At 37.7% G+C, this 24,352-nt stretch overlaps 1 protein-coding gene across 1 annotated transcript; it reads right to left on the bottom strand.

The window, feature by feature from the left end:
- Positions 1–457: 457 nt before the first annotated feature.
- rnaset2l (ribonuclease T2, like) lies at positions 458–21,732 on the bottom strand. The gene is made up of 8 exons (XM_067595564.1): positions 21,544–21,732; positions 18,491–18,558; positions 16,348–16,405; positions 16,205–16,272; positions 14,172–14,285; positions 13,401–13,449; positions 12,831–12,905; positions 458–1,476 (listed from the first exon to the last, which is right to left on the bottom strand). Exons 1-8 carry the CDS (start codon positions 21,730–21,732, stop codon positions 1,270–1,272), a joined length of 828 nt encoding a protein of 275 aa, XP_067451665.1. The 3' UTR covers positions 458–1,269.
- Between the last annotated feature and the right edge of the window lie 2,620 nt (positions 21,733–24,352).

Raw genomic sequence — 24,352 nt, 5'->3', positions numbered from 1 at the left:
GTGTAACCTAACACTTTAAATGGTACATTTAAATCATTTAAATGTAAATTTATCAAGTTTGTTCATCTTTACTGTATATTTTCATTATCAATTAATCTTGAGATTAATTTCTTGATTAATAGATTAAGTCATTTCCTAGGCACGTTTCTGAGTCTTACTTCACAATATTATAATTATTACCCAGTAATAATTCTTTCACACACGTTGTGATTCAAGTAAACTCTCCTTTTTAAGGTGGACTCGTCAGTACACCTCCAGGTTTCTACTAAACCTTGGTTAAAAAAAAAAACTGCCGGGACTCTCCAGTAGATCAAAATCTCTTTCTTATTTCACCATTTATGTTTTCAACCTTTTTAGTACCGTTTCTTTTTTCTTTTCTTTTTCTTTTTTCTAAGTAAATTTTCAGATTCTCACCAGTTAGGATTGTCAATCGCAGCGCTGAGCGAGTCCAGCCTCAGGTCTTAGGCTCTCCGTCTTACCCATCTTTGTGGGGAGGTTGAGGCTGAAGATTTGACTTCAGGATGGAGGGTCCCCTTCAACTCCAAGTCCAGACACCCTCTATCTGAGCTGACACCAGATTGTGGTGGAAATCTAAAAATAAACCTGACAAAGGCCGAGTTGTCTTTCTGTCTTTAATGAAAAACCTTGCAAGTGGTCAGCATACCGTCACAACAGAGTGTAATTGAAGCTTGATGTCAGTTACAAGGAATGTGGGAAACAGTACCAGGATGCGTGTGGGATCCGTCCAGTGCTGGATCTCATCAAAGCTGTCACACTAACTGTAAAATAACTGTAGCATGTCCAAGATTAAACTACTCACTAGTTGAATCCAGACTGTGGACAAAACCAAAGATCAGCATAAACTAAATGGTGTCATGTTTTAAGGTTATATAATATGACTTTTCCAAAGTACAAAGTCTAAAATGGTGTAGAGAATACAGAGTGTGTTTTTTTCATTACAGTCGTTTGTTCTATAAAATGTCAAAGTGTTGAAAAATGTCAATTACAGTTTCTCAAATCCCAACATGCAACTAAAGATGTTTTGTCCACAACCCAAACAGATATTCAGTTTACTGTCATAGAGGACTAAAGAAACCAGAAATATTCACATTTAAGAAGAGAATTTAAGCATTTTGAACCTTAAAAAATGACTCAAAACAATTAATCAATTATGAAAATAGTTGGTGATTAATTTTCTGTCTATTGAGTTATCAATTACACACAATCAAAGTCTTGAGTCAGGATATGAAAACAAAGAGAGGCCGACTGTTAGTCACAGGGTCTCTTCGGCTGCTGGTGGTCTATGGGGAAGTAGTAGAAAGGGATCTGAGGGGGGCAGGGATGTCCAGCAGGATGGGGGTCCCGTTCTGGGCCTGACCCGACCACTGGGTCCCCATCAGCGTCGCCATGGTGATCACAGCCGAGGGTCAGGTTGTGAGATAGAGGGATCTTCACCTGAAACCACACCTCTCGTTCCTGAGGGAGGAGAGAAGAGTGTTAAGACGTCCTGCTGGATCAAACTGTCACCACCACTGATACTACATCTGTACTGCTGCTTGTATTACTGCTACTGATACTACCTCTGCCTGGGTTTTAGAGTACTCATCCATGTAATTCAGTAGCTTTTTCATGTACATTGCTACTTTTAAATGGCCTAAAGGCTTCAGTGTGCTTAAAACCGACCAACAGTCCAAAGATATTCAGTTTACTGTGATTTAAAACAATGAAAACAACACATTCTCTCCACTGATCAAGATGAATCAACTCATTGTTTCTGAGTAGATCCTGTAAAAGTGGCAACCACATATGTCAAAGGTTGTGCATCTGCATGAGACATTACATTACATTACATTTACATTACATTACATTACATTTAATCTCATTTAGCAGACGTTATTATCCAAAGACTGGGTTGCTTGAACAGTTCATTACATCTCTCCACGTTTGGATGACATGGACTTATGGTTGGTGTCTCTGTCTGTTCAGAGTGAGACATCTCAACAACTACTGTACACCCAGATCTCACTTAAAAGACAAATGACTTATTATTATTTTATTTGGTAGTCACAAAGTTAATATCTGAGATTTAGGAACATTGTGATGTCTGACGGGTCAATAAACATGAGCAGTCAGACAATCAGGTAGGTTGGAAACAAGTAATTTGGAAGAGAAAACAAGGTAAATAGTAAAATTATGACCTAAACTGTCTGTTGTAAACATCTATGACGGTTCACAGATAAACTTCTGGCTTTAACTGTAACTATCATACTTACTGTAGTTGTGCTCACTCTTGTGTATTGAGATTATTACCCACATTTCAGCTGTGCTCACATTCAGTTTGATCTCTAAATAAAGTGCTTCAGATAATCTGGTTTCCAACCCGTCTGATCGTGTTTCTTCTTTTTAGTGATGCCACAGTGTTCCCATCTCCCAGATATGAACTTGGTGAGTACAATGTTACTATTACTGATGGAAATGATGAACAAAAGTAATAATAATCTGCAGTTATCCTTATAACTTGTATCTTAGGAAAAAGAATTCAGTCTCAAAATCTACTAAGCTATCAATTTGGAACTCTGATAATAATCAACTTAATAACTATAACCAAAATTGCCATATCAATGGCTGGTTAGGGTTGAGGGACTTTGGAGTTCTTTGCAGAGCAGAGGTTGGCAAAATTCACTCTTATGCAGCATTAAACAGACAGTATTTATATCCAAAAGCATAAAGATAAAAGAGCAAAACACACAATATGTAATCTGGCTAAATGTACCTATATACAAGTGTAAGTGTGGGTGTGTGTGTGTGTGTGGGCTAAACAATGGCAAGATGGCTGAAGTCAACTAGTGATTGAGCACACGGCATGCAGACAATATGTCTGACAAAGAGGAACACAGAGACAAAAGGCCAGACCATGTGATGTCCTGCTGCAATAACTCTGCTGCCGGCCAAGCAGTGAGGAGGAAAAACACAGAGAAGAAGGGATCCTCTAGTTTTGTTGGGTCCATGGGTGGAGTTCACACTTGGACTCTGGGGAAATTGAGTTTGTTAAGGATTCCCTTTGTCTCCCTTTAAGCCTGGAAACATGTGGTCGGCTGGTGAGACCCAACAACTAATTATTTAGACATAAAAAAGGTGGAGAGCAGAACTGACCTGTACAAAGGGATTGATTGTTGGAGGATTCATATTGAAATGTTTAAAATCTGTATGTTATGTCAGGAAAAAAACAAACATGTTCTAATACTTTAACTGTAATATTGCGAATTCTGTGAACATCTGTTCAGTGGTAGTTGAGTTATCTTGTTGGAAGACACTGCTGTACTTTTTGGTGTGCAACAGTGCTCTCAGAGAGCAGAGATGAGTTGTCACTGACATAAGAGTGCTAGGAAATAAGATTTATGATCTGTGAGGTTTAGTGAAGTTTCAAAAGTCTTCAATTTTGGCTGATGGATTGCTCAGATCTGCTTCAGAAGTTCAAAGCTTCTTTGTATTTTCTCCACAGCTGTACTGGGAGTTATCTGGATGTCAGCATGTATCAAAAGGAAAAGCAGCCCCTGATTTTGTGGAGGAGTCAGGTTGCTTTGAGGATTCAAGCCTTTTGATTAATTGGGAAAATGGCTGTGTGACCAGGAGACACGTCAGCTCAAAGGTTCCACAGCAGCAACAGATGTAAGGAGGTGAAACAGCTCACACGGTGAATTCAGTATAAAGTCCATTTCCACAGATCCAAGTCCATAATTACAACCACTCCCTCAGTTTCCTTTTAAAATATAATGTCATACTCTTTGCAGGACTCCTGATCAATATTAAACAATCATCAACAAAACTTTCCTGATGACTTCAGGAGGAAGGTTGGTGGGGGAAGACAAACCTGACATGACTTGTACTGATGGAGTTAGTGTTGTGGAAATGAACATGACACTGAATTTGTCAAGACAACATGTCAACATGGAGGAAGTAATGAGCTTGTATTAACTAGAGAACAGGCAAAATTAAACTGCATTAGCCTGAGGAAGACTTGTAGTTGGTTAAACGCACAATATGTAATTTCAGCCGCTATGGGTCTCAATCAAAACAATAACAAAAGATGGAGTGTGATGACGGTGTGAAGTAGCAAGGGATCATGGGAATTGTTGTCTTCGTTGTTAAATAACCAGCTTCACCAGGATAGGATTACTCCAGTGTTCATCATTCGGGATGTTTTTACCCGCAGAGGTCTCCTCCTCTCCAGAACAAACAGACCCGGATTACAGGTAAAAACACTGAATAAAAAATCAGTGTTTCTCCGACGATGTACGGCAACCACCAGACGTCCGGTACGGGCTGTTAGCCGAGCTGCTGCTAACACTTGTTCAGTTTATTTCTCTTATAACTTTAGATCCAGACGTTCGGTCGGTTTCTCCCGGGAGCCGAATTATCCGCAGAGGTCTCCTCCTCTCCAAAAACAAACGTACACACAGATTAAAATCGTTAAAAATACTAATTAAAGCTGTTTCACCTAAAAAATCAATGTTTCTCCGACGATGTTCGGTGACCACCGGACTTCCTGGAGGGGCTGTTAGCCGAGCTGCTGCTAACATTTGCCCAGTTTATTTCTCTGATAACTTAAGATCCAGACGTCCAATGACTAAAATCCTTCTTCCGGCTAAAAGATCATCATGAAAATGTGGCTTAAAACTGAATAAAAGTCCATTTATAACAGTTTGTGTGGAACAACCACAACGCCAATGTATTATCTTGTATGTGTGTAAGTTACTCTTTGGTAGACGCCATTGTAGCGGACAAACACAGCGCCGCCGTATGCATCTTGTGCGTGTTTACTCTTTGGTAGAGGAGGTATGACGCCATCGACAGGCGACCAAATGAAACGGTCCGTTACTTTGATTAAATTACAGATTTCTCCGGGTTTGAAAGTTGTTGGAAACATTTGGGATAATGTAAGTACACAACTCAACAAAATATATAACATAGGTCTAGTTGTTTTTAGACATTTTAATGCGGAATAATTACATATTATAGCTTTGAAATGTTGCAAATAAAATTAGAGGGATCTTTGTTTAAGTGTGTGAGAACAACTTGTATCTCAGTTTAATTGTTTTTTGCATCCACCACTTATCCCACTGAGGTTTTGTGGATGTGCACACGAATACGAATACGAACTGACGATTATTATCATTATCAATTAATCTGCCACATATTTTCCTGATTAATCAACTAATTGTTTGTCAGCGTTAGCGCTGTGTCAGCATTAGTCTTCAGCCTGCCAGGAAAACATCAAACAAGGCCTTATCCGAGGAGCTCAAGTGCTGGTAAGTAATGATTTTAGAAGTTTAGAAGTTCAGCCAAGTGGCTCGGTATCATACTGTCCAAGGCCTTGAAGGTTAAGTAAGATTAATTAAATCAATTCTAAAATAAACAGGCAGAAGGGAGGATAAAATAAGGGGAGGTGTGATCATGCTTCGGTGGTTTGGTTAAAAGTCTATTGGCTGCATTTTGGACACGATGATGATGATAAAAGCATGAATCACTCTTTGACAATCACCAGATGAAATCAAGGTCTAAGTCTAGAAAAAACACAACTGAGCTCCCTTAGGTTCTGATTCAAAATAAATCCAAAATGTGTTTGAACACATGCTAAGCTAGAGAGCCAAGAGCAGTGCACTGAGGGCGATTAATGAGGATTTCCATGTTGTCCAATTTTCTGTCATCCAGTCCTGAACTGCAGCAAGGCAATTATACAGAGAAGATAACTGAGCTGATTCAGATGGTTTGCAGGTACAGCTGAGTATCATCAGCATAACAATGAAATGAAATATCATGCTGTCTGATTATGTGGCCAAAAGGGAGTAAATAAAGAGGAAATAAATGGTAAATTGGTCCTGAATGGAGCCCTGTGGTACCCCATACATAGATATAGCCTTCAACAGACACAACAAACGTTCTGTTAGAAAAGTACGAGGGGAACCACTGGAGAGACCGACCCACATTCTCAACCTTTCAATAATAATGCTGTGATCCATTGTGTCAAACGCAGCACTAAGATCGAGCAGAACCAGCAGCGGGCATTCACCTGCATCAGCCGTCATCATGATATCACTGACAACTCATCAAAGGACAGTCTCTGTCTCTGTGTTGTGTTGCTGGAATTTCTCTAAAATATTGTTATTGATCAAGACAATTGATTTGAGACCGTTTTCTTAAGGATTTTTGACATAAACGGAAGCTTAGATATCGGTCTGTAGTTGCTACGGTTAGATGGATCAGGACCAGGTTTTTTGAGAAGTGGCTGGAAACTAGTTTTCTTAAAATAATCGGGAACACATCCAGAAAATAAAGAACTGTTGATAATAGAGAGCAGGCATGGGGCTACAGAATCTAGGACCTCTAATAAGAATCGGTACTCGTATTGGTTTACTTGAAAGGCAACAGTTTCAGTTAATTCTTGGATAGTAATTTCCTTAAAAACACAAAGTATCCAACTGAGGACAAGCTAGACACAGAAGTCCTCAATCTTATCTATGAAAAAGGTTAAAAACCTCACCTCACAATCTGCATTTGAAGTAATAGGGACACCAGAAGAACCGGAGTTGACTAATCAATCAATGATCTTAAATAAGATACTTGTGCTGGTTGAGGATGATGAGTATTTTGAGTATTTTGCTCTTGCATCTTTAATTTCACTGTTATAAGAATATAATAATTGTTATGGAATTTTCTATCTTTAGAGGTTACAAATTGGATTACACTGGGGCAAGCCTGGGCCTTGAGGTCACACCGTAATTGTTAAGCAGGAAGGAGACATTTTCTCCTCTCCTTGTGACTCAAGCTGTCTGTCGAGGTAAAATACTGACTAATTTTTCATATTATAGGCTGATAAAGACTAAGACTCAGATCTTCAGGTGGCAGAATGAATCAGCATCTGAGTTGCGGATGACTTTGATGTTCGCTATTTCAGTTCTCCTTGGCCAAGTACTTCAATAAACATTTTCAGCTTTTAGTCATCAAAGGCTTGTGCGCGCTTTTCTCCACTGAGGTGCTGACTATCGCTCAAAATATCCACAATAATAATAATTTCATAGCTAATAGTCTACTGAGATCTTTGATTTCTTCCACTGTCTCTCCGTCTCTCTACACTCCCTTTTCCTGCCCCAGATTCTTTCCGTGATCTGACATGAAATAGTAGATGAATCAGATGACAATGAAAATGATTTATGCACCAAATGTTCTGACTCTCTTAGAGGAGGCTACTATCTTATCTTATACAACCCAAGCATTTTATCTTATGAAACGAATAATATTTATCACCTCAACTGCTGCTAAGAAAACCATGTTAAAAAATTGGTTTGAACCCACAATTATCATGAAGAGAACCTGGCTTACCTTTTTTTTCTGATGTGTGTTTACTTGAAAGGTCCACTTCCAGAATCATCAGAGCTACAACTGATACTGTGATCAACTGGTCTAAAGCTATCGAGATAAGCCACCTGATTAACTTTTAGCCTTGCCTTGACCTCATTTCCTTAACCTTTACTATTTAGTACCATGGGCTAACTACATGTATGTGTATGTTTGTGTATATCTTTTATTAGCATATATTGTGTGTGAGTGGTTGTTTTCTGTCATGGATTTACTATCCAGGGCAGTTCTGGGGTGTTTTGTTTCTTTGTACATTTACATTGACTCATTGTTTTTTTATTCTATTTCAGGCTCTTTTTGTTGTTCGGGTTATCTTTCTCTACTGATGCAGGTACTTCATGGGAAGTTAAGGTTTTACAGCTCAGAGGAAGTAAGGGGTCATATGTGTCGGACAGATGGATTTGAGTCCTAGTTGTACCGAGAGTTGTTGATATATTGATTTGGAACAACTATACTGTATATTGTAGCTGAATACTCACGTGTATCAACACTTTTCAGTATGTGAATGTGCTGTGAATGAGCTGATCTGCTGCTGAACATTGTTAATTATTTGTACTCAACACAGCAACTTCTTATACAGTCTAAGGCTGAAATATCCTGTCACCCGAAAAATAACTGCATTATTAATCATCTAATCTATTAATTGACTAATTGTCACAGCTTTACTGCAGACTTAATACACTTCAAGTCTCAGTGTGTGAAATAAACCTGCTCTGAATATTTAGTATGAACTAAATACACAGTAGTGACTTTTTAAGTAGACTCTGTTTCCCAACTTGTACTAAACCATCTTTAAAGGATAAGACTGCCATACACAGAACTACTCTCCAGAGACTGAAAATGTGATTCTGTTATTAGTCTTTGGCACCATTTCTAAACAAACTAACGGCTCCAACTTCTACTTCTATCTGGTTAAATAATAGTTTTTAAACTTCTAGACATCACTCTCTGATACATAAAAGTTTCACAATGCATGAATATGAGTATTTGATGGTTTAGTTGACTGAATTCTTTGAGCATAAGAGATGATAATTAAATGATACCTTCAGTATACAACATGAACAAGACATGCATTTAATCTTGTGTGCAGCCTTTACTTTAATGCGACACAGATTCAGACCAACATGTGAAATTACCAGCAGATTAATGTTTGAAAGGAACTTTATTTCCTCACACTTCGAACACGACACAAAGACTACAAGAGACTACAGCAGCACGATGTTCTTGCTTCTTTTTTAGTAACAATTTCTTGTATGACAATATAATAAATCTCAGAAAAAAAAGAAGGGAAATCTTATTCCTCTGTGCTGTAGACCTGTGTTGTTGTTCAAATTAGTCTTTGGAACCGTTTCTAAACAAGTTGCAGTAAAAACCGTCTTCTGGGACGCAGGAACACGTCATCCAGTGCAGCGATGTGACTCGCAGATGTGTTTTTAATAGCTTTTGGACAACAAAGGAAGGATGATACTTGATAATAAATCATTTCATTGTTAGTTTAGATCCAAAGATAAGAAGAAAAATACAGAAAATCAGCAGAATGATCCTCAGATACGTGATCGCCATCATCAGCGGCGCAGAGCTGCTGCGGACGCGACGACGACGGATCACTGAACTGAACTCTGTATATTCAGATCAATCATTCAGCTGTGAGGTGAGGGAGCTGATTTATAGACGCTGTTTGTTTGTTTATCGTTTAGTGAGGAATGCCATGGGAACAGAGGAGTTTATACAGCAGGAAACAGCTGTCTCACGCTACCTGCCTGTCTCACTCTTTCTCACACTCAGTCCAACATCTCCACAACTAACCGATTATTTTCACATCAGTGCATAAAAGGATTGATTACAACTTAATCAGTTCACTAAATATCCAACAGGGACCAGCTCTAGAAACCAATAAGTTACTGTGGTTTTGGTTGTTTTTTTGTTGTTGTTTTTGTTGTTTTTTTAGGACAAATGTGATTTATTAAATCTCAAAACCGGGGAATCTCATGATTGATGACCTACTGGAGATGTTGTACGATTCACCTCGGGCGTATTGCAACGAATGATTTATGTAGATATTCAAGAGAAATCTGAGAATGTAAAATGTTTTTCCTGGATGTTCATATTCTCACCCACGCAGTTGACATCTATACAAATAAATAAATACAGGAACAGAGTGCTCGCCTGCTTTTTGTGTCTGTACTTTCAGCAAAGTGTCACAAACAACTTGATGTGTGCATCGACATGCAGATAAACATACATGCACTGATACAGATTATACATGTATGTATGTACACGGACACATACACTGATAAATATTATGCACATAAATACATCATTGCTATGAATTAGGGAACATACACATATGCAACACATGTAAATTGATTGTTATGTGATAAACAGTAAATACTGTTGTTATTGAGAATGTCACTATTTTATTATGAGCTTTATTTAATTCATGTATTTCTGGTAGTGATATGTTATGGCTATAAATCCTATATGCAATACATCTGTTTCATGTTATTTTAACCTGTTACAATGGGGGTTTTTCTGCATCGTCCCTGACAAATAAACTAATAAAAAAAACAATAACATCTGCTTACGTTGCAGTGACAGCGCCCTCTGGTGGCCTGACAGGAACAAAGGAGGAAATCAGGTGACGACTGTCCACTTCCTGTTTCAAACCAACAGTTAACACTATTTTTTTTAAACCACGACCTTAAAAATGTGTTTTTCCTTTTTGTTCTGATTCACTAATTTTGACTTATTTTTTTCCACTTCCTTTTCCATCACCTGACTTCCTGCCGTCTCTTTTCCTTCTCACTAATTGGTCGGCTGGTTCATTATCTTGATTTATTTCACCTGTGCACTCTAGTCCTATTTAAACACGTGGCAGAATTGGTAAGAAGTTTATTTTGCACCACAATTTATCCTTAGTTTTGTTGAAACAATATTTCCTTTTTAAAGATATGAGAATAATTTTCTGTGTTATATATATATTATATATATATATATATATATATATATATATATATATATATATATATATATATATATATATATAAAATCATTCCTGAACCCTGAGTGGTGTTCCCAACAGTCTTGGTGATCTACAATCTTGTTTTGTTTATTTCAATAAACATTTGATCACAAAAAAAGTAGCTTATTATTAATTACCTAATTGATTAATTGACTAATTGTTGCAGCTTTACTGCAGAAGTTTGAAGCAATGCTCTCATCTTCTTCTGCAGTTTTTTCCTCCACTGCAGCACTTTTAATTGGTGACGTACACACACTTCTGTAGTTTACTGAAACAAATATAAGAGAATATTGAACACTGGTTTTAATACTTTTTGTCAGTGCAGTTTTTTTTATTTTTTATTTTTTTTACACAAAGTGTGTCTGACATAAAGTGTGTTGTATTTTCATTAAGTGTCATTGGTGTGCTTAAAGACAATATTAAGCTATGCAGATTGATTTCATAAATCTTATAAGCAATAAGTGCTAGTGTGTTAAAATCTTATTGATGATGTATTTGTAATCTCATGAATCACATTTAATCACGATATACGTATAGAAGCACGGTAAAAGAATCATAATCATACACTGGAGAAATTTGAGTGTGTTTGTATTACATGTCACTTTGCTTGGGTCTGCATTAAAGTCTTCACCTTTTTAAAAAAAAAATATACTCTGGAGAAGATCAAGAAATAAGGGTGTAAAGTGACAAGAATAACTTGACAACTTGGCAATAATGGTGTAAAATGATCCCTAATACTTATATGAAAAAAATTGGACATAAATCGATAATACTGAATATGCTAGTACATATCCACGACAGCTCAAGACCTGTCTTGAAGAGTTTTGACCAACAACGAGTGACGAAGATAAAATATAATGGTGTAATTGGCCAAAGATAAAGAGGATGGACAATAGGTGTGACCTATGCAGACCCAAAGGTATAAAAACTACGCCCTGAAGGCAAGAACCTTCAGAGCAACCTGGTTCATCTTGTATGCACTAATTTGCTCTCCTTTATTGCCGGCATTAAAGAACACTTTGCTGACTCCTGATTTTTTATCATCATAGAGCAGTTTTCTCCATCTGACACGATAAAAGGAAAACACAAAACTAGCTACCTCAGCAGTCAGCATGAATTCAGCATTTTGTGTTTTGTTTTGGTTTATTTTGGAGGCTTTGACGTGAACTACAGGAGCTCAGTAAAACATCTTTAAATGTTCAGCACAAGCACAGACAGACAGGACCAGCCTTAATCTGCACAAAGCCCAGAAGCTGCTAGTCCAGCTCCAGCAAAAGAGAAACAAGAATCTACACACACATTAATTATTTCTGACTTATTGTCGTTAGTTTGAAGCAAACTGAGGCCTTTTGTGTGATTTTTAACTCCAATCTGATCCAGCAGAAGTCCCCCGGCTCGTCACCTTTTGGTTTGGAGCAAGAGTTATCTTTGTCTTAACATGGAAGCAATAATCAATCAAATATGCATGGAAAACATTGTTTTGTTGACTCAGCTTGTTCAGATTGTCTTTCTCTTTTTGTCTGTTTTGTATGTTGGCCAATACGTCATCTCTGGGATCCTTTTTCTACTTTTCTCTCGTGGTGTAATTTGACATCATCACATCTGTCTCAGCAGGATCTCCCAACCGTGAAAGAGACACATTTTTACAGCTTTAATTTTTTTTACAGTTCAAATTGATCAAATTAATCTGGTTTGAATCAAGTTATTAGAGAGATCTGAAACAGTGAATAATAGTGAATTTATGGATGTGCACTGATCTGTTACATGCACATAAACAGCAACCAAACCATGTCAATTGTCAGGAAATTTAATCCACAACACTTCGAATGATTAATTGTTTAACATCATCTTTTAAATCATAAATGCCAAATATTTTATTGATATTTGCTGTTTTTTCAATGTTCCATGACTGTAAACTGAATCTCTTCTGGTTTTGGACTCTTGGCCAGACAAAACAAGCAATTTTAAAATGTTTTCTGACATTTTATTGGAAAATTATTGATCAAAAGAAAATTTTCTTGGGGAAAAAAGGAAGATTAATTGATAAAGAAAACCTTTAGGGCTGCTGCTCACAATTATTTTCTTGATTAATCAATGAATCGTTTTGCCTATAAAGTTTTAGAAAATTGTGAAAAATGTCCAAAGTGACGTCTTCAAATATCTTGTTTTGTCTGACCAACAGTCCAAAACCCGAAGAGATTTTAAACAACACTGATATAAACCAGAGAGAGGCATCAAATCCTCACATTTGAGAAACTGGAATCAGAGAACGTGCAGCATGTTTTGCTCCATAAATGATTTTCAAATGATCTGATTTGTTGTCAGTTAACTGTCAATCAATTAAATAAGTCCTGCTCTAAAAGTGATCATTAGTTAAAAAAGACGATCTGACCTTTTCATCTGTAACGCACTGGATCACATGTCCGTCACCCAGAAGTGGAGCCAGGACGCTGTGCACCTCTGCAACCTAAACACACACACACACAAAGTATATTCTCATATAATATATCCTCATACACACGCAACGTCCGACTGTCATTACACCTGAATCCACTCAATGAATGAACGCTGTGTCAGAGATTATAGACATAACAACACGTGATATATGAATAATAAAGGGACGCAGAGAGACAATAAAATAATACTAAATATATTAAAATAAAAACAGAAGTGAACTGAAAACAGAAAAACCAAAAAAAAAATGTAAATAAGACAAAACAATGATATGAACAATGTTATGAGTACGATAAAAAATGTACCAAAAACACTGCAAAGCACATTTTGCCACTTTGGAGTCTTTTGACACAGAAAAGGCTGTTTAATATTTGGTGAATAAAACCTGAATAGTTTTCAGATTTGGTCAGTGCGGACTGTGACGTTTTCGTCTGTAGTTATAAAACATTCAAGCGAAAATAAACCAACGAGAACAAAGAGGTTATAAGAGTATAAAGTCAGTTTGTACCTTGTAGGGTCGTTCACAGGACGGAGTGATACCAGCGTCCTCCAGAGCTCTGCAGGACAAACAGCAGCAGCATCAGTCTGATGTCACATTTATCAACCAGTTTAACCAGCTGACTGACAGCCGTCCAGTACGGGGTCAAAGATTTTTAACTGCAGTCAGCTGCAGGTTTAATGTTAGCATGTAGCATGTAAACAACTGGACATTGTGCACCAGACATAATCAGATGCATCAATACTCAACATAAATTCAACTTTACTTTTATATAAGAACAAACTATGGAACCATAACCTCTCTGTGTCTGTATCTGTTGTGTTTTTATTGTGTTTTAATGTCTTACTGGTGTTTTAATGTATTTTTGTCATCTGTCATGGTTGCTATGACAATGAAACTATCTATTTGTCTATCTATCTAAACTATACAAATAATATAAAAACATAGAAAAACAAATCACTTTGTATGCGTATACAAAGTAATAAAGTAAATGCATTTACAATAAATAAATGTATTTAAAAAATATTTTTATTGATTTGTTTTTATATTTTTTACTTTATATGAATTGTTTTTCTTCTTTTATTATTTTTTACATTATGTGTCTGTTTTTTATTATTATTTTCCTTTTATTGATAAAACTCATAATTAGTCTCAGTCTTTTTAAACATTTGTCAACATTTGATGTTTTTATATGTGCTCTATAAATAATAATTTAGTTTGAATTAATATCCCCCCAAAGCTGCATATAAAGCATACTGTGTGTTTGTGTTTTGGACTAACTTGTGGAAATCAAACTGTCCATGTAGTTTGAGGCCAATCTGGAAATATCTCAGCGGTGAGTTCATTCCTTCAACACATGCTGCACATGCTCCGTGTTTCTCCCACTCCGCTTTCCTGTTAACACACACAAAAAAATCAGTCTGGTGTTATTCTTGCTGGAGTTTTTTTTCTTATTGTCAATAAATCTCATGTGCAGAATCAAAGGAACAATGTGTCACTCTGCCTCCCGATACTTTGTCTTTTCTACTCTGGAAAAACAACTCACAAATATATAGTTTCATGTTTTAAAAAGGCTCAGTAATTTACCACAAGGTTAGTGTGTTAACCTGCTAACTTTGGGCTTAACCCCCAACCACTGACCAATCAGATCAATGGAAACATCGAGTCATGATTCCTACAGGATCCAGACTTGGACAAAAATCCGGAGTTTACAATAACGTGACAAGTAAAAAAGAGTAATTTATATTTTTATAGGTCAGTAGAATCATTTTATTCCCACTCTGTGTTTAAACCTGAGCTTCTAACAACCAGAGGGATCGTTAACAAGTTTTGGTAACTCTTTAGTTTACAATTCAATTATTTTTATATTCATTTCCTTGGTATTTTTGAGTAATTTGCAGGTATTTAACGGCTCATTTTTAGGATGTTTGGTACACATAAGAAGAAAAAAGTTGGTTTAGTTGCTAAGAACGCCTCGTTATAGGCCATTTGGATTCATATGTAGACGTTCTTTTTCAAAATTTCTTAATAAAGTAGACTTTAACTTACAGAAAAAATGTGTGCAGTTTTGCATGCCAAACCTAACATTAGCATATTTGTCAATAATAATATAGTTTCCTTATAATATAGAGTTTTGAAGCAACACCCTAACATGCTGATATACACTTAAAGAACTGTCAAACATCTACTTTATTAAAAAACCAACACTTTTTGAAGCTGTTTCTTGTTTTCTTATCGTTTGTACAAAATTGCACCACAATCTCAGTAAAAACTGACTGTTAAACACCTTCAAATTAGTATAAAATAAAGCATCACCAAAGTTTATTTCATTCCTAAATGAATTCCTGACAGTTTCTATGATTTTTTACACTCACTGCAGCTCTGTTGTCTTAGCTCCCATTATTATAAATACAACATGTTGGTCAGATAAACCTCATCAGGCATTACATCTCCTGTCTGACATTACTCCATTTTTTATATATATATATGCATCAAATCACTCTATACTACAGACATATACAATAAGCTCATTTTAGCTCGTAGCCTTACCTCTCATAAGGTTAGTTATGTGATTATATTGTTACCTCGATTACTTTTTTTCTATCCTTGTAACTCGGATATATGGTATCACCGTTTCCTCTCATTTCACATTAAGTACATCATTGATGTCATAGCCCAGAGTTAACAGAGCTAGCTGATGACCAGCTTGGTGATACTGGTTAGGATGACTCACATCTCTCCTATTTTAAGTTCTTTGTATTGGCTGCCCATCCATTTTAGGTTAAGGTTCTTGCTATTACATATAGAGCCCTGCATGGATCTTATCCATCCCTACATCGCCAGTAGGTCACTTAGGTCATCCAACCAGGACCTGCTGGGACTCTCTTCCTGTACATATACGGTCTGCAGTCTCTATAGAAGCTTTTTAAATTGGCTTTTGTGTCTTTTTGAGTTGTCTGATTGGTGTGTATGATGTGTAATGATCATTTGTTCATGTGTTTCTACTTGAGGTAACTTGCTGCCTGTGTTTTTGTTGGGTTTTTTAAAAAAATCTTAACTTGTGGCACATGTTTTTACTCTTTGTATATTTTTATGGTCTTATTTTTAACTCTCATTCCTTTGACGCACTTTGTGAATTTCACAGGAATAAGTATATTCCTTCCATACTAAATAAACTTCACTTACCAGAAATACTTACTACACTTGGTGCTGTAGTGGGTATTTCTGGCAGCAGGATGGTGTGTCTGTGTGTTCATGGTGATAACAGAACACTTGAACCAGTGGTTATTTATTTTTCTGGTGTTATTTCATACCAGAACTTGAAGCTGGATCTGGTTTTGAGTAACGACGGCCAGCATTCATCCAGCTCTGCCTCCAGCTCCTGGAAGACAGTTAGGAATCAGTCTTTCATGAAATTTATGTGTTGATATTTTGTTTCAGCCCGGCTGGGACTCACCTGGATGTCAGAGTGGAACATTGGCCAGCAGTTGCAGCATTTCTGTGCCCGAAGAGGCCTGCAGGCACAAACACACCACAGACAAACACGCTGTGAACCACAGAGGTCACTTACAGCAGTGGTCTGGCTCTGGAACATTTACAACAAAATGATGAATAATGTTCTTTTTCATGGTATTCGGTTTGAAAGGCTGGCAGCTATTCAGCGGTTCACAGGAATTATTGGCTAATCTTATGCATCACACTACCACATACTACTCTTGACAAACACATAAATACAAACATTCACTAATTCCATATCCACACACACACACACACACACACACTCAATCAATCATCTTAACATTTTTTTTTTCTGAATGCTCCTCATTTTTTTCACATCTGTATTTGAATCTCATTCAATCAACACATTTGTTGGAGGCGGTCAGTGAATCGAAAGAAGACATCTGCACTCTGGCAGCTGCTGTAGTGTTTAAGACTGCAAAGGAAGATAAGAGGGCCAATTTCCCACAGATTTTGTGGCAACATTGACCTAATCACTAGCAACTGCACGGTCAAGTGTTTTTTCCTAATAGCATGGACACACAGGCAAAAAACAGTTTGGCGATTTACATTCCCCCATATTATCTGAGAGTCTGTCAGCCCTGCAGGGGAACAGGGGGAATTCAACGATGAATTGTCTGGTAGGGCTGATAAAATATTGCATTATACGTTCTAATCATTTCTGGACTTAAATCTGTTTTTAAAGACAAATTTTTGCTGTTTTGCTGTAATTTTTTTTTAAAAATTCTCTCATCTCTGGAATATAAAAGCCTTTTGACATCTGGTTGATATCAAAGATGTTTTGGACGTATAAGTTTTACACCAGGGCTGCAACTAACAATTATTTTCATTTCTAATTAATTGATTAGCTGTTTGGTCTATAAGATGTCAAAAATGATCAAAAATGTCACAGTTTCCCAAAGCCCAAGATGACGTCCTCGATATTCACATTTAAGAAGCTGGAATCAGAGAATTTCAAATAATTTGATTATCAAAACAGTTGGAGATTAATTTAATAGTTGGTAACTAATTGATTAATCAACTAATTGTTGCAGCTCTACTTTAAACCCACTAGTCTAAAAAGAACTGGGTAACACTTAACTTAAAATCCCTCTTTTTATCATTAATAATCAGTCTATAAACAGTTAATAAATGGTTTGTAACACATTATAATGTAGTTGTAGGCAGATGTAAGTGTTAATTAATGTTTTTTGTCAACAACTATTGCTCCTCCTGTGGATACCCATAACTAGCTGCAATGAATGACAATATGGTAAAACATTGTTAAAGTAATATAAAATATGTCTTGACAAATATTGTACATTTATAAACACTTTAAAATGACCCGACATCTGCTTACAACTACATTATAGTGTGTTCTAAACCATTTATGAGATGTTTATATACTGATCATTAATGCTAAATAGGAATACTTTAAGTAGAGGCCCAATAATGAAGCCTACAGGCTGCAGTGTTCATTAGATCCAGCAATATGAAAAGTGCAGCGGAGAACAAACAACATACTGGAGGAGGTGTTGCGGTCGTTCAGAACAACTATAAACTTTTGTCATCTTCAAATGTCAAACAACACATCATATAAACTGGTTTGTCTTGAGCGTACTGATAGTTTGAATGATGTGTCTGGAGATTTTTCTTCTTGTCAACAAATCTCGTGTTTGGATCCAAACCAACAATAAACTGATCTACTGACAAGTATTGTGTGTGTGTCAAAGCCTGATATATCTTATTCCTCCGTTATTGTCCAAAAACTATTAAAAACACGTCAGTGAGTCACATCGCTGTTCCTTCATCATGAAGAGTTTTATCACGTTAGTTTAGAAACGGCTCCAAAGACTACTAACAGCATCATGTTTTCAGTCTCTGGAGAGTAGTTCTGTGTAATGCAGATGCTACTGAGAACAAGGTTCTGTTTGCAGCCTCACTAGCTTGTTGAGCTACATATAACAACCTCTGGACTTTGTACTGAAGTTGTTCACCATACACAGTGAAGTAATTATGTAGTAATATAGTAGTAATGCTGAAGTAATAAGAGAGTATGAGGAGGTGTTGTGCTGCAGGTGATGGTTGTGTGTGATATTTACCACAGACCGTGGATCGTCCAGTTGTTGACGCTCGGAGGAATCCTGCAGAGAGACTCATTGTTCAAAGACTGGAGGACAGACAGGAAGACAGACAGGAAGCAGGGATGTTAACACACCAGACAGGTGACATCAGGTCTTTCTTATTCCGTGTTCTCGTAGACTTGTGAAAGAATTATCCAAATGTCCATTTTGACTTGTGTGTGTATGTGTGAACCATGGATGTGTCATGTATTATTTTTCTCTCAATACATCCATGGTGTGAACTTTTGAGACCCTTGACGGGGCGGCTGTGGCTCCACTAATCTAAAGATCGGCAGTTTGATCCCCGGATCCTCCAGTCCACATGTTGAAGTGTCCTTTGGTCAAGATACTGAACCCCAAATTGCTCCTGTTGACTGGGCCAACGGTGTGTAAGAGTGTGTGTGAATCATAGACTGTATAAAAATATGGACGCAGTTACCGTGACGTCACCCGTTGGTTTCTGAGGAGCGGTTTTGACATGGATGTATAAAGAGAGCTGGATACGGCGTTGGAGGCGGGGCCCCGCTCATTCTTATGAAAGTTGCTCAGTGGCGCATGAAGCCAAAAAAAATCGACTTCCTGGTATGAAAGTACCCGGATCCTCCGCATTGTGCGGCCCATAGAGCATGCGCACTAGTGACTTTCGCTGGCCGAGTCGGCTACGTCTGGTTTAGCCCTCCGGCTAACTCGAATGGGGATAAAATAATTCGATCATGCGGCTCTTCTAGGCTTTTGAAATGTGATCAGACCGAACGGATTTAATTCTGATAGTGAGACGAGTCATTTCGCGGGAGGTTGTGACGCTCATGACGCCGCTGATTTACAGACGTCTCTTTCACAATGTAAGTCTCTGGGAAAAAGTCTTTTTGGGCCAGTGTGCATCACGTGACGTTGTAATTACACGGTTTGGCCGCTAAATTGGCTTCAAAGCCTGGCGCTCTTCCTGTATCCAGTTCTCTTTATACATCCATGGGTTTTGAAGCTCAAAGTGAGCCGCTCCGGCCGACGCCATCCTGGCAGTGCATGACGCTGCCTAACTCCCAGCCAATCAAAAATGGGCAAAGAGGCGGGCCGAATGGCTACTCTAGGTAGCTACCCAATCATAACCAGGATACTAATACACATGTAAACACATTCACTGACTGTGGGTTTGACAATGTTTTAAGAATTTTTATTTGAAAATGAAAGTGTGGTATTCCTTCTCACGCAAGGAAAGGAGGAGGTGAAGGAGGAAAGGTCCTTTCCTCCTTCACCTCCTCCTTTCCCTTCTTACTTCCTCCTTTCCTTTCCTTCTTCATTATTTCCTAGAATTAGAAAATACAGTTTCCCACATGAACTCTTCCTCCTGCACCTTAGACACCCCCCCACCAAGCTGCTCAAGGAGGTATTTCCCACAGTTAGTCCTGTTATCTTGCACATTTTTAATAATTCCCTTACCTCCGGTTCTTTTCCTGATAGTTTTAAGCATGCCATTGTCCACCCTTTACTCAAAAAACCTAATATGGACCCTCTGTCTTTAAGCAACTAAAGGCCTTTTTATCTAAGGGTCTGGAGAAAGTAATTTCTTCTCAATTGAAGTGTTTTTAACTGCTTCCAGTCTGGTTTTAGAGCATTTCACAGTACTGAGACAGCCCTTGTTAAAAGCTGCAGACAGGGGTGACTGCTCGATTTTAGTTCTTTTAGACTAAAGTTCTGCATTTGACACTGTCGACCACAGTACCCTCCTAAATCACCTAGAGAACTGGGTGGGGATCAGGGGCCTGGCCCTTATTTTATTACAATCATATCTCCTCAATAGAACTTTTTCTGTTGCTCTGGGTAACTCCATCTCCACGATAGCGCAGTTGAATTGTTGGGGTCCCTCAAGGCTCAGTTCTTGGGCCCCTTCTGTTCTCCATATACACGCTGCCCCTTGGCCAGCTTATTCAGAATCATGACACACAGTCATACTTACCATTAAAACAGCCTAGTCAAACTTAAATCATGCCTCTCTGACATTAAATCCTGGATGTCCCAGAATTTTCTTAAATTCAATGACAACAAATCAAGGTCATTCATTTGTAAACCACTTTGTAACATTGTTAAGAAAAGTGCTATATAAATAAAATGTATTATTATTATTATTATTATTATTATTATTATTATTGTTATTATTATTATTTCCTTCCCTACTCCCTTCTCTCTTCCCTTTCCTTTTCCTCCTGTCCTTTCCCACTTCCTCCTTTCCTTTCCTACGTCCTCCTTTCCTCCGTTACTCCCTCTTTTCCTTTCCTTCCTTTCTCCTTTCCTACTTCCTCCTTCCTTCTCTACTTCCTTTCCTTTTCCTCCTGTCCTTTTCTACTTCCACCTTCCCTTCTTTACTCCCTCCTTTTCTTCCTTACTTCCTCCTTTCCCACTTCCTCCTTGCCTTTCCTACGTCCTCTTCTCCTCCGTTACTTCCTCTTTTCCTTTCCTTCCTTCCTCCTTTCCTACTTCCTCCTTCCTTCCCTACTTCCTTCTCTCCTCCCTTTCCTTTTCCTCTTGTCCTTTTCTACTTCCACCTTCCCTTCTCTACTCCCTCCTTTTCTTCTTTACTTCCTCCTTTCCTTCTCTATATTTTCTCCTCTCCTTCCTTCCCCTTTCCTCCTTTCCTTTCCAGCTTCCTCCTTTCTTTCCTTCCTTCCTTCCTTCCTCCTTTCCCATTTCCATGTTTCCTTTCCTACATTTCCCTTTCCCTCCTTAGTTCCTCTTTTCCTCTTTCCTTTTCTCCCTTCTTTCCTCCTTTGCTTTCCTACTTCCTCCCTTCCTTCATTACTTCCTCCTTCCCTCTTTCCTTCCTTACCTCCTCCTTTCCTTTCCTACCTCTGCCTTTTCTTTCTTTTCCTTTCTTACTTCCTCCTTTCCTTCCTTTCCTTTCTCTCCTTCTTCCTTTCCTTCCCTGCTTCCTCCTTTCCGTCCTACAAGTTAATACTGTGAATTAATCTTCTCCACTTGTGCTCGAGTTGATGTTCAGTATCGACTATGATGATGATGATGTCGATGATGAAGCTCACCTGACAGAACCCAGCAGGCCACTGCACGGTGAACAGGAGGCATTTCCAGGAGCATGAGTGGTGGCCTGGGTGGCCATATTTGTAGTCCTCCCAATGGCCTTCGTGTGTGGTGGTGATGTCAGGCAGCTGCAGCAGGACCAGAACCGCAGGACTCAGACTCACCAGCAGGGGCAGCACTGAGCACTTCATCTTATCCGTCTCACTAAAATCCTTTAAAGGTAAATTTGTGGTTTGTAATTTTGAGTTATATAAATAAAACTGACTTAAATATCAACCAGAGAAGATAACAGACAAGCTAATTAATTACATATAAAATTTAAAAGTATTCGTCAGCATTATCTTAGTTGTAACATTTGTTTTTGTTTTTTCTGAACAGAAACATTTGTTCAAAGTTAATTTATTTAAAAGCTGCTCTATGAAAAAGCATTTCCCAGCAGTTTGAGTTAGTCTGAATTTACAGGGAAAAATATAAAAGTGTCTCGGGTGATGTTTTTCCCACTGTCAGGAAGCTCATCGATTTATGTGTCCTGGAGGACTGAGACACAGCAGAATCAGTCGCCAAGTGCTCGATTATGGGAGAATGTTGGTTCTCTGCAAGTGTAATCTAGACCTTGTGAAAAGTGACCTGAGTTAAACTCTGTTGTCATTTGGTGTTATATAAACAAAATCCACTTGACTTGGATGTTATATAATGTAGAGAAATACTATCAAGTGTTACATGATAACATCTGTTAAAATGTCCGACAGAATCTCTGCTGGTGCTTAAATATCCTACAAATTTACAATATTATATAACAATAATAATAACAACACTGCAACTAACAATTGTTTTTATTATCCATTATTATGCCGATGACTTCCTCAATTAACTGATTCATCATTTTGTTGATAAAATGTCAGAAAATAGAGAAAAATGAATCTTAAAGTCTTCAAATGGTTTGATTTGTCCCGTTAACGCTTCATTCCTCATGTGTGACAAAGAAAGCTTCAAATCATCACATCTGGGAAACAGCAACAATCGACGATCGATTGACTGACTGATCGTTGCAGCTCTAAATAATAATATATAATATTACACTAATAACATCACATATTAAAGTAAACTTACTGTAAAATACATCTGTAAAATCATTGTACAAAACATAGTAATAAAGATGAAGAAGTGGTGAAGTTGTTGTTTAATCAGCCACATTCATAACCCTTGTGGGGAAGAAAACGAAGTCATTATTTTCTTCTCCTTAACAGTTGTTTAGTTTTAAAAGTTCATTACTTTGATTTATTTCATGTCATATTTCTCTGAGTGTGTTTGGAAAACTTTTATCTGTGTGAGAGGAAAGACGTGAGAAACTTACCAGAGAGCTGCTGCTGCAACGAGTTTACTGTTTAAAGCTTCACTTTGCCTCCGATCAGAAAAAATAAGAACTGAAACTCCTGTGAGATCATGAGGAACCAGTTTTATAACTTTCGACAGAACAGAACTGGGCAGCAGGTGTTCATGGGAACATTTGAAACAAACTAAACCTTTAAATTAGTTATCTGTGGCCTCAAGTTACAAATCGAGTTCCCTGCATTTACCGATTTGTGCCTCAATATGATCACTTAGTTCCCTCAGTGGTAATAATTAATACCCTTAATTTACATATTTTTACCAAAATATATGTAATAATAATGAATAATTCCCTTGGTTTCAAGATATTTCATATGTGCACCTGTCTAATATCACTTCTGAAACATATTTCACAAGAAAAAAAATACATATGTTCAAATGTCACATTTGATTTTTTTTGTCCATTTTCTCTTTAAACAAACTGTGTCCCTAAATCTGAATTCACACCATGTGATAAACCACACGTACCTATGTATGTCCTTTCACATGTCTGACATTTTAAAGTGGAACATCTGGAAGTCACATTTGCATAAATGTTTTGGCTGTTTGTGAGTCCTGGATCAACACTAAAGGAGGTGGAATACATGTTGCAGAGAGAACTGTAATTCCAACTTTAGCCCACAGTGGTGCAGTGTAACTAAATGCATTTACTCCAGTACAGGTACTTTACTTATTTCCATTTTATGCTACTTAATAATTCCACTCCACTACATTTATTTCACAGCTTTGCATATTCATATTCTTTAAAGGATGTATATTCTGCACATTTCCAGCTCTATATTTATATTCTGGGGCTCTACTGGAATATATTTGCATGATTTCCAGTTAAAAACTCCTTATTTATCTTCTACTGGTCCTTTATGCAGCCCCTCAGTTCAGCCTCTGTCTGAAACAGGCCGTCCTGTCTCTTTAAGGCCCCGCCTCCTGATGAGCCCACTCTGTTCTGATTGGTCAGCTTCAGGAAGCTTCCTCCGGCTCCGGAGGCTACGTAAACAAACTATAGTAGCAGGATTTCACTTCTTTTTCTCCTTCTTTACTCCAAATATCAACTTCTCAAATCCATCCGTACATGTTGGAGCTGAATCAGATCTGAAGAGAGTTGACAACACATGGAAACACCATGGCAACCACCTTAGCAACCACTTTAGCAACAAAGGCTACCAACAGACGGCTGTTTGTGGGCATGTGTGATGAACCGACGTCAGCTTGTCAGAAAGACACATGGAAACACCATGACAACCATCTTAGCAACCACCCTAGCAACAAGGCTACAGAATGGACGGACATTTGTGGGCATGTGCAAACAATCTGATGTCATCAGGAGGAGGAAGTAGCGTTCTTAGCAGGTTGAAGCCCTGACTTTTGACTTGCAGGCAGCATTTCTACATATGTTCACCTAAAGGTTTTGGAACTTTGACCATG

The sequence above is a fragment of the Thunnus thynnus genome, chromosome 7, assembly GCF_963924715.1.
Source record: "Thunnus thynnus chromosome 7, fThuThy2.1, whole genome shotgun sequence".
NCBI classification, from domain to species: Eukaryota; Metazoa; Chordata; class Actinopteri; order Scombriformes; family Scombridae; genus Thunnus; species Thunnus thynnus.
The sequence above is the reverse complement of the archived record's forward strand: the minus strand, read 5'-3'. Positions and strand labels throughout refer to the sequence as shown.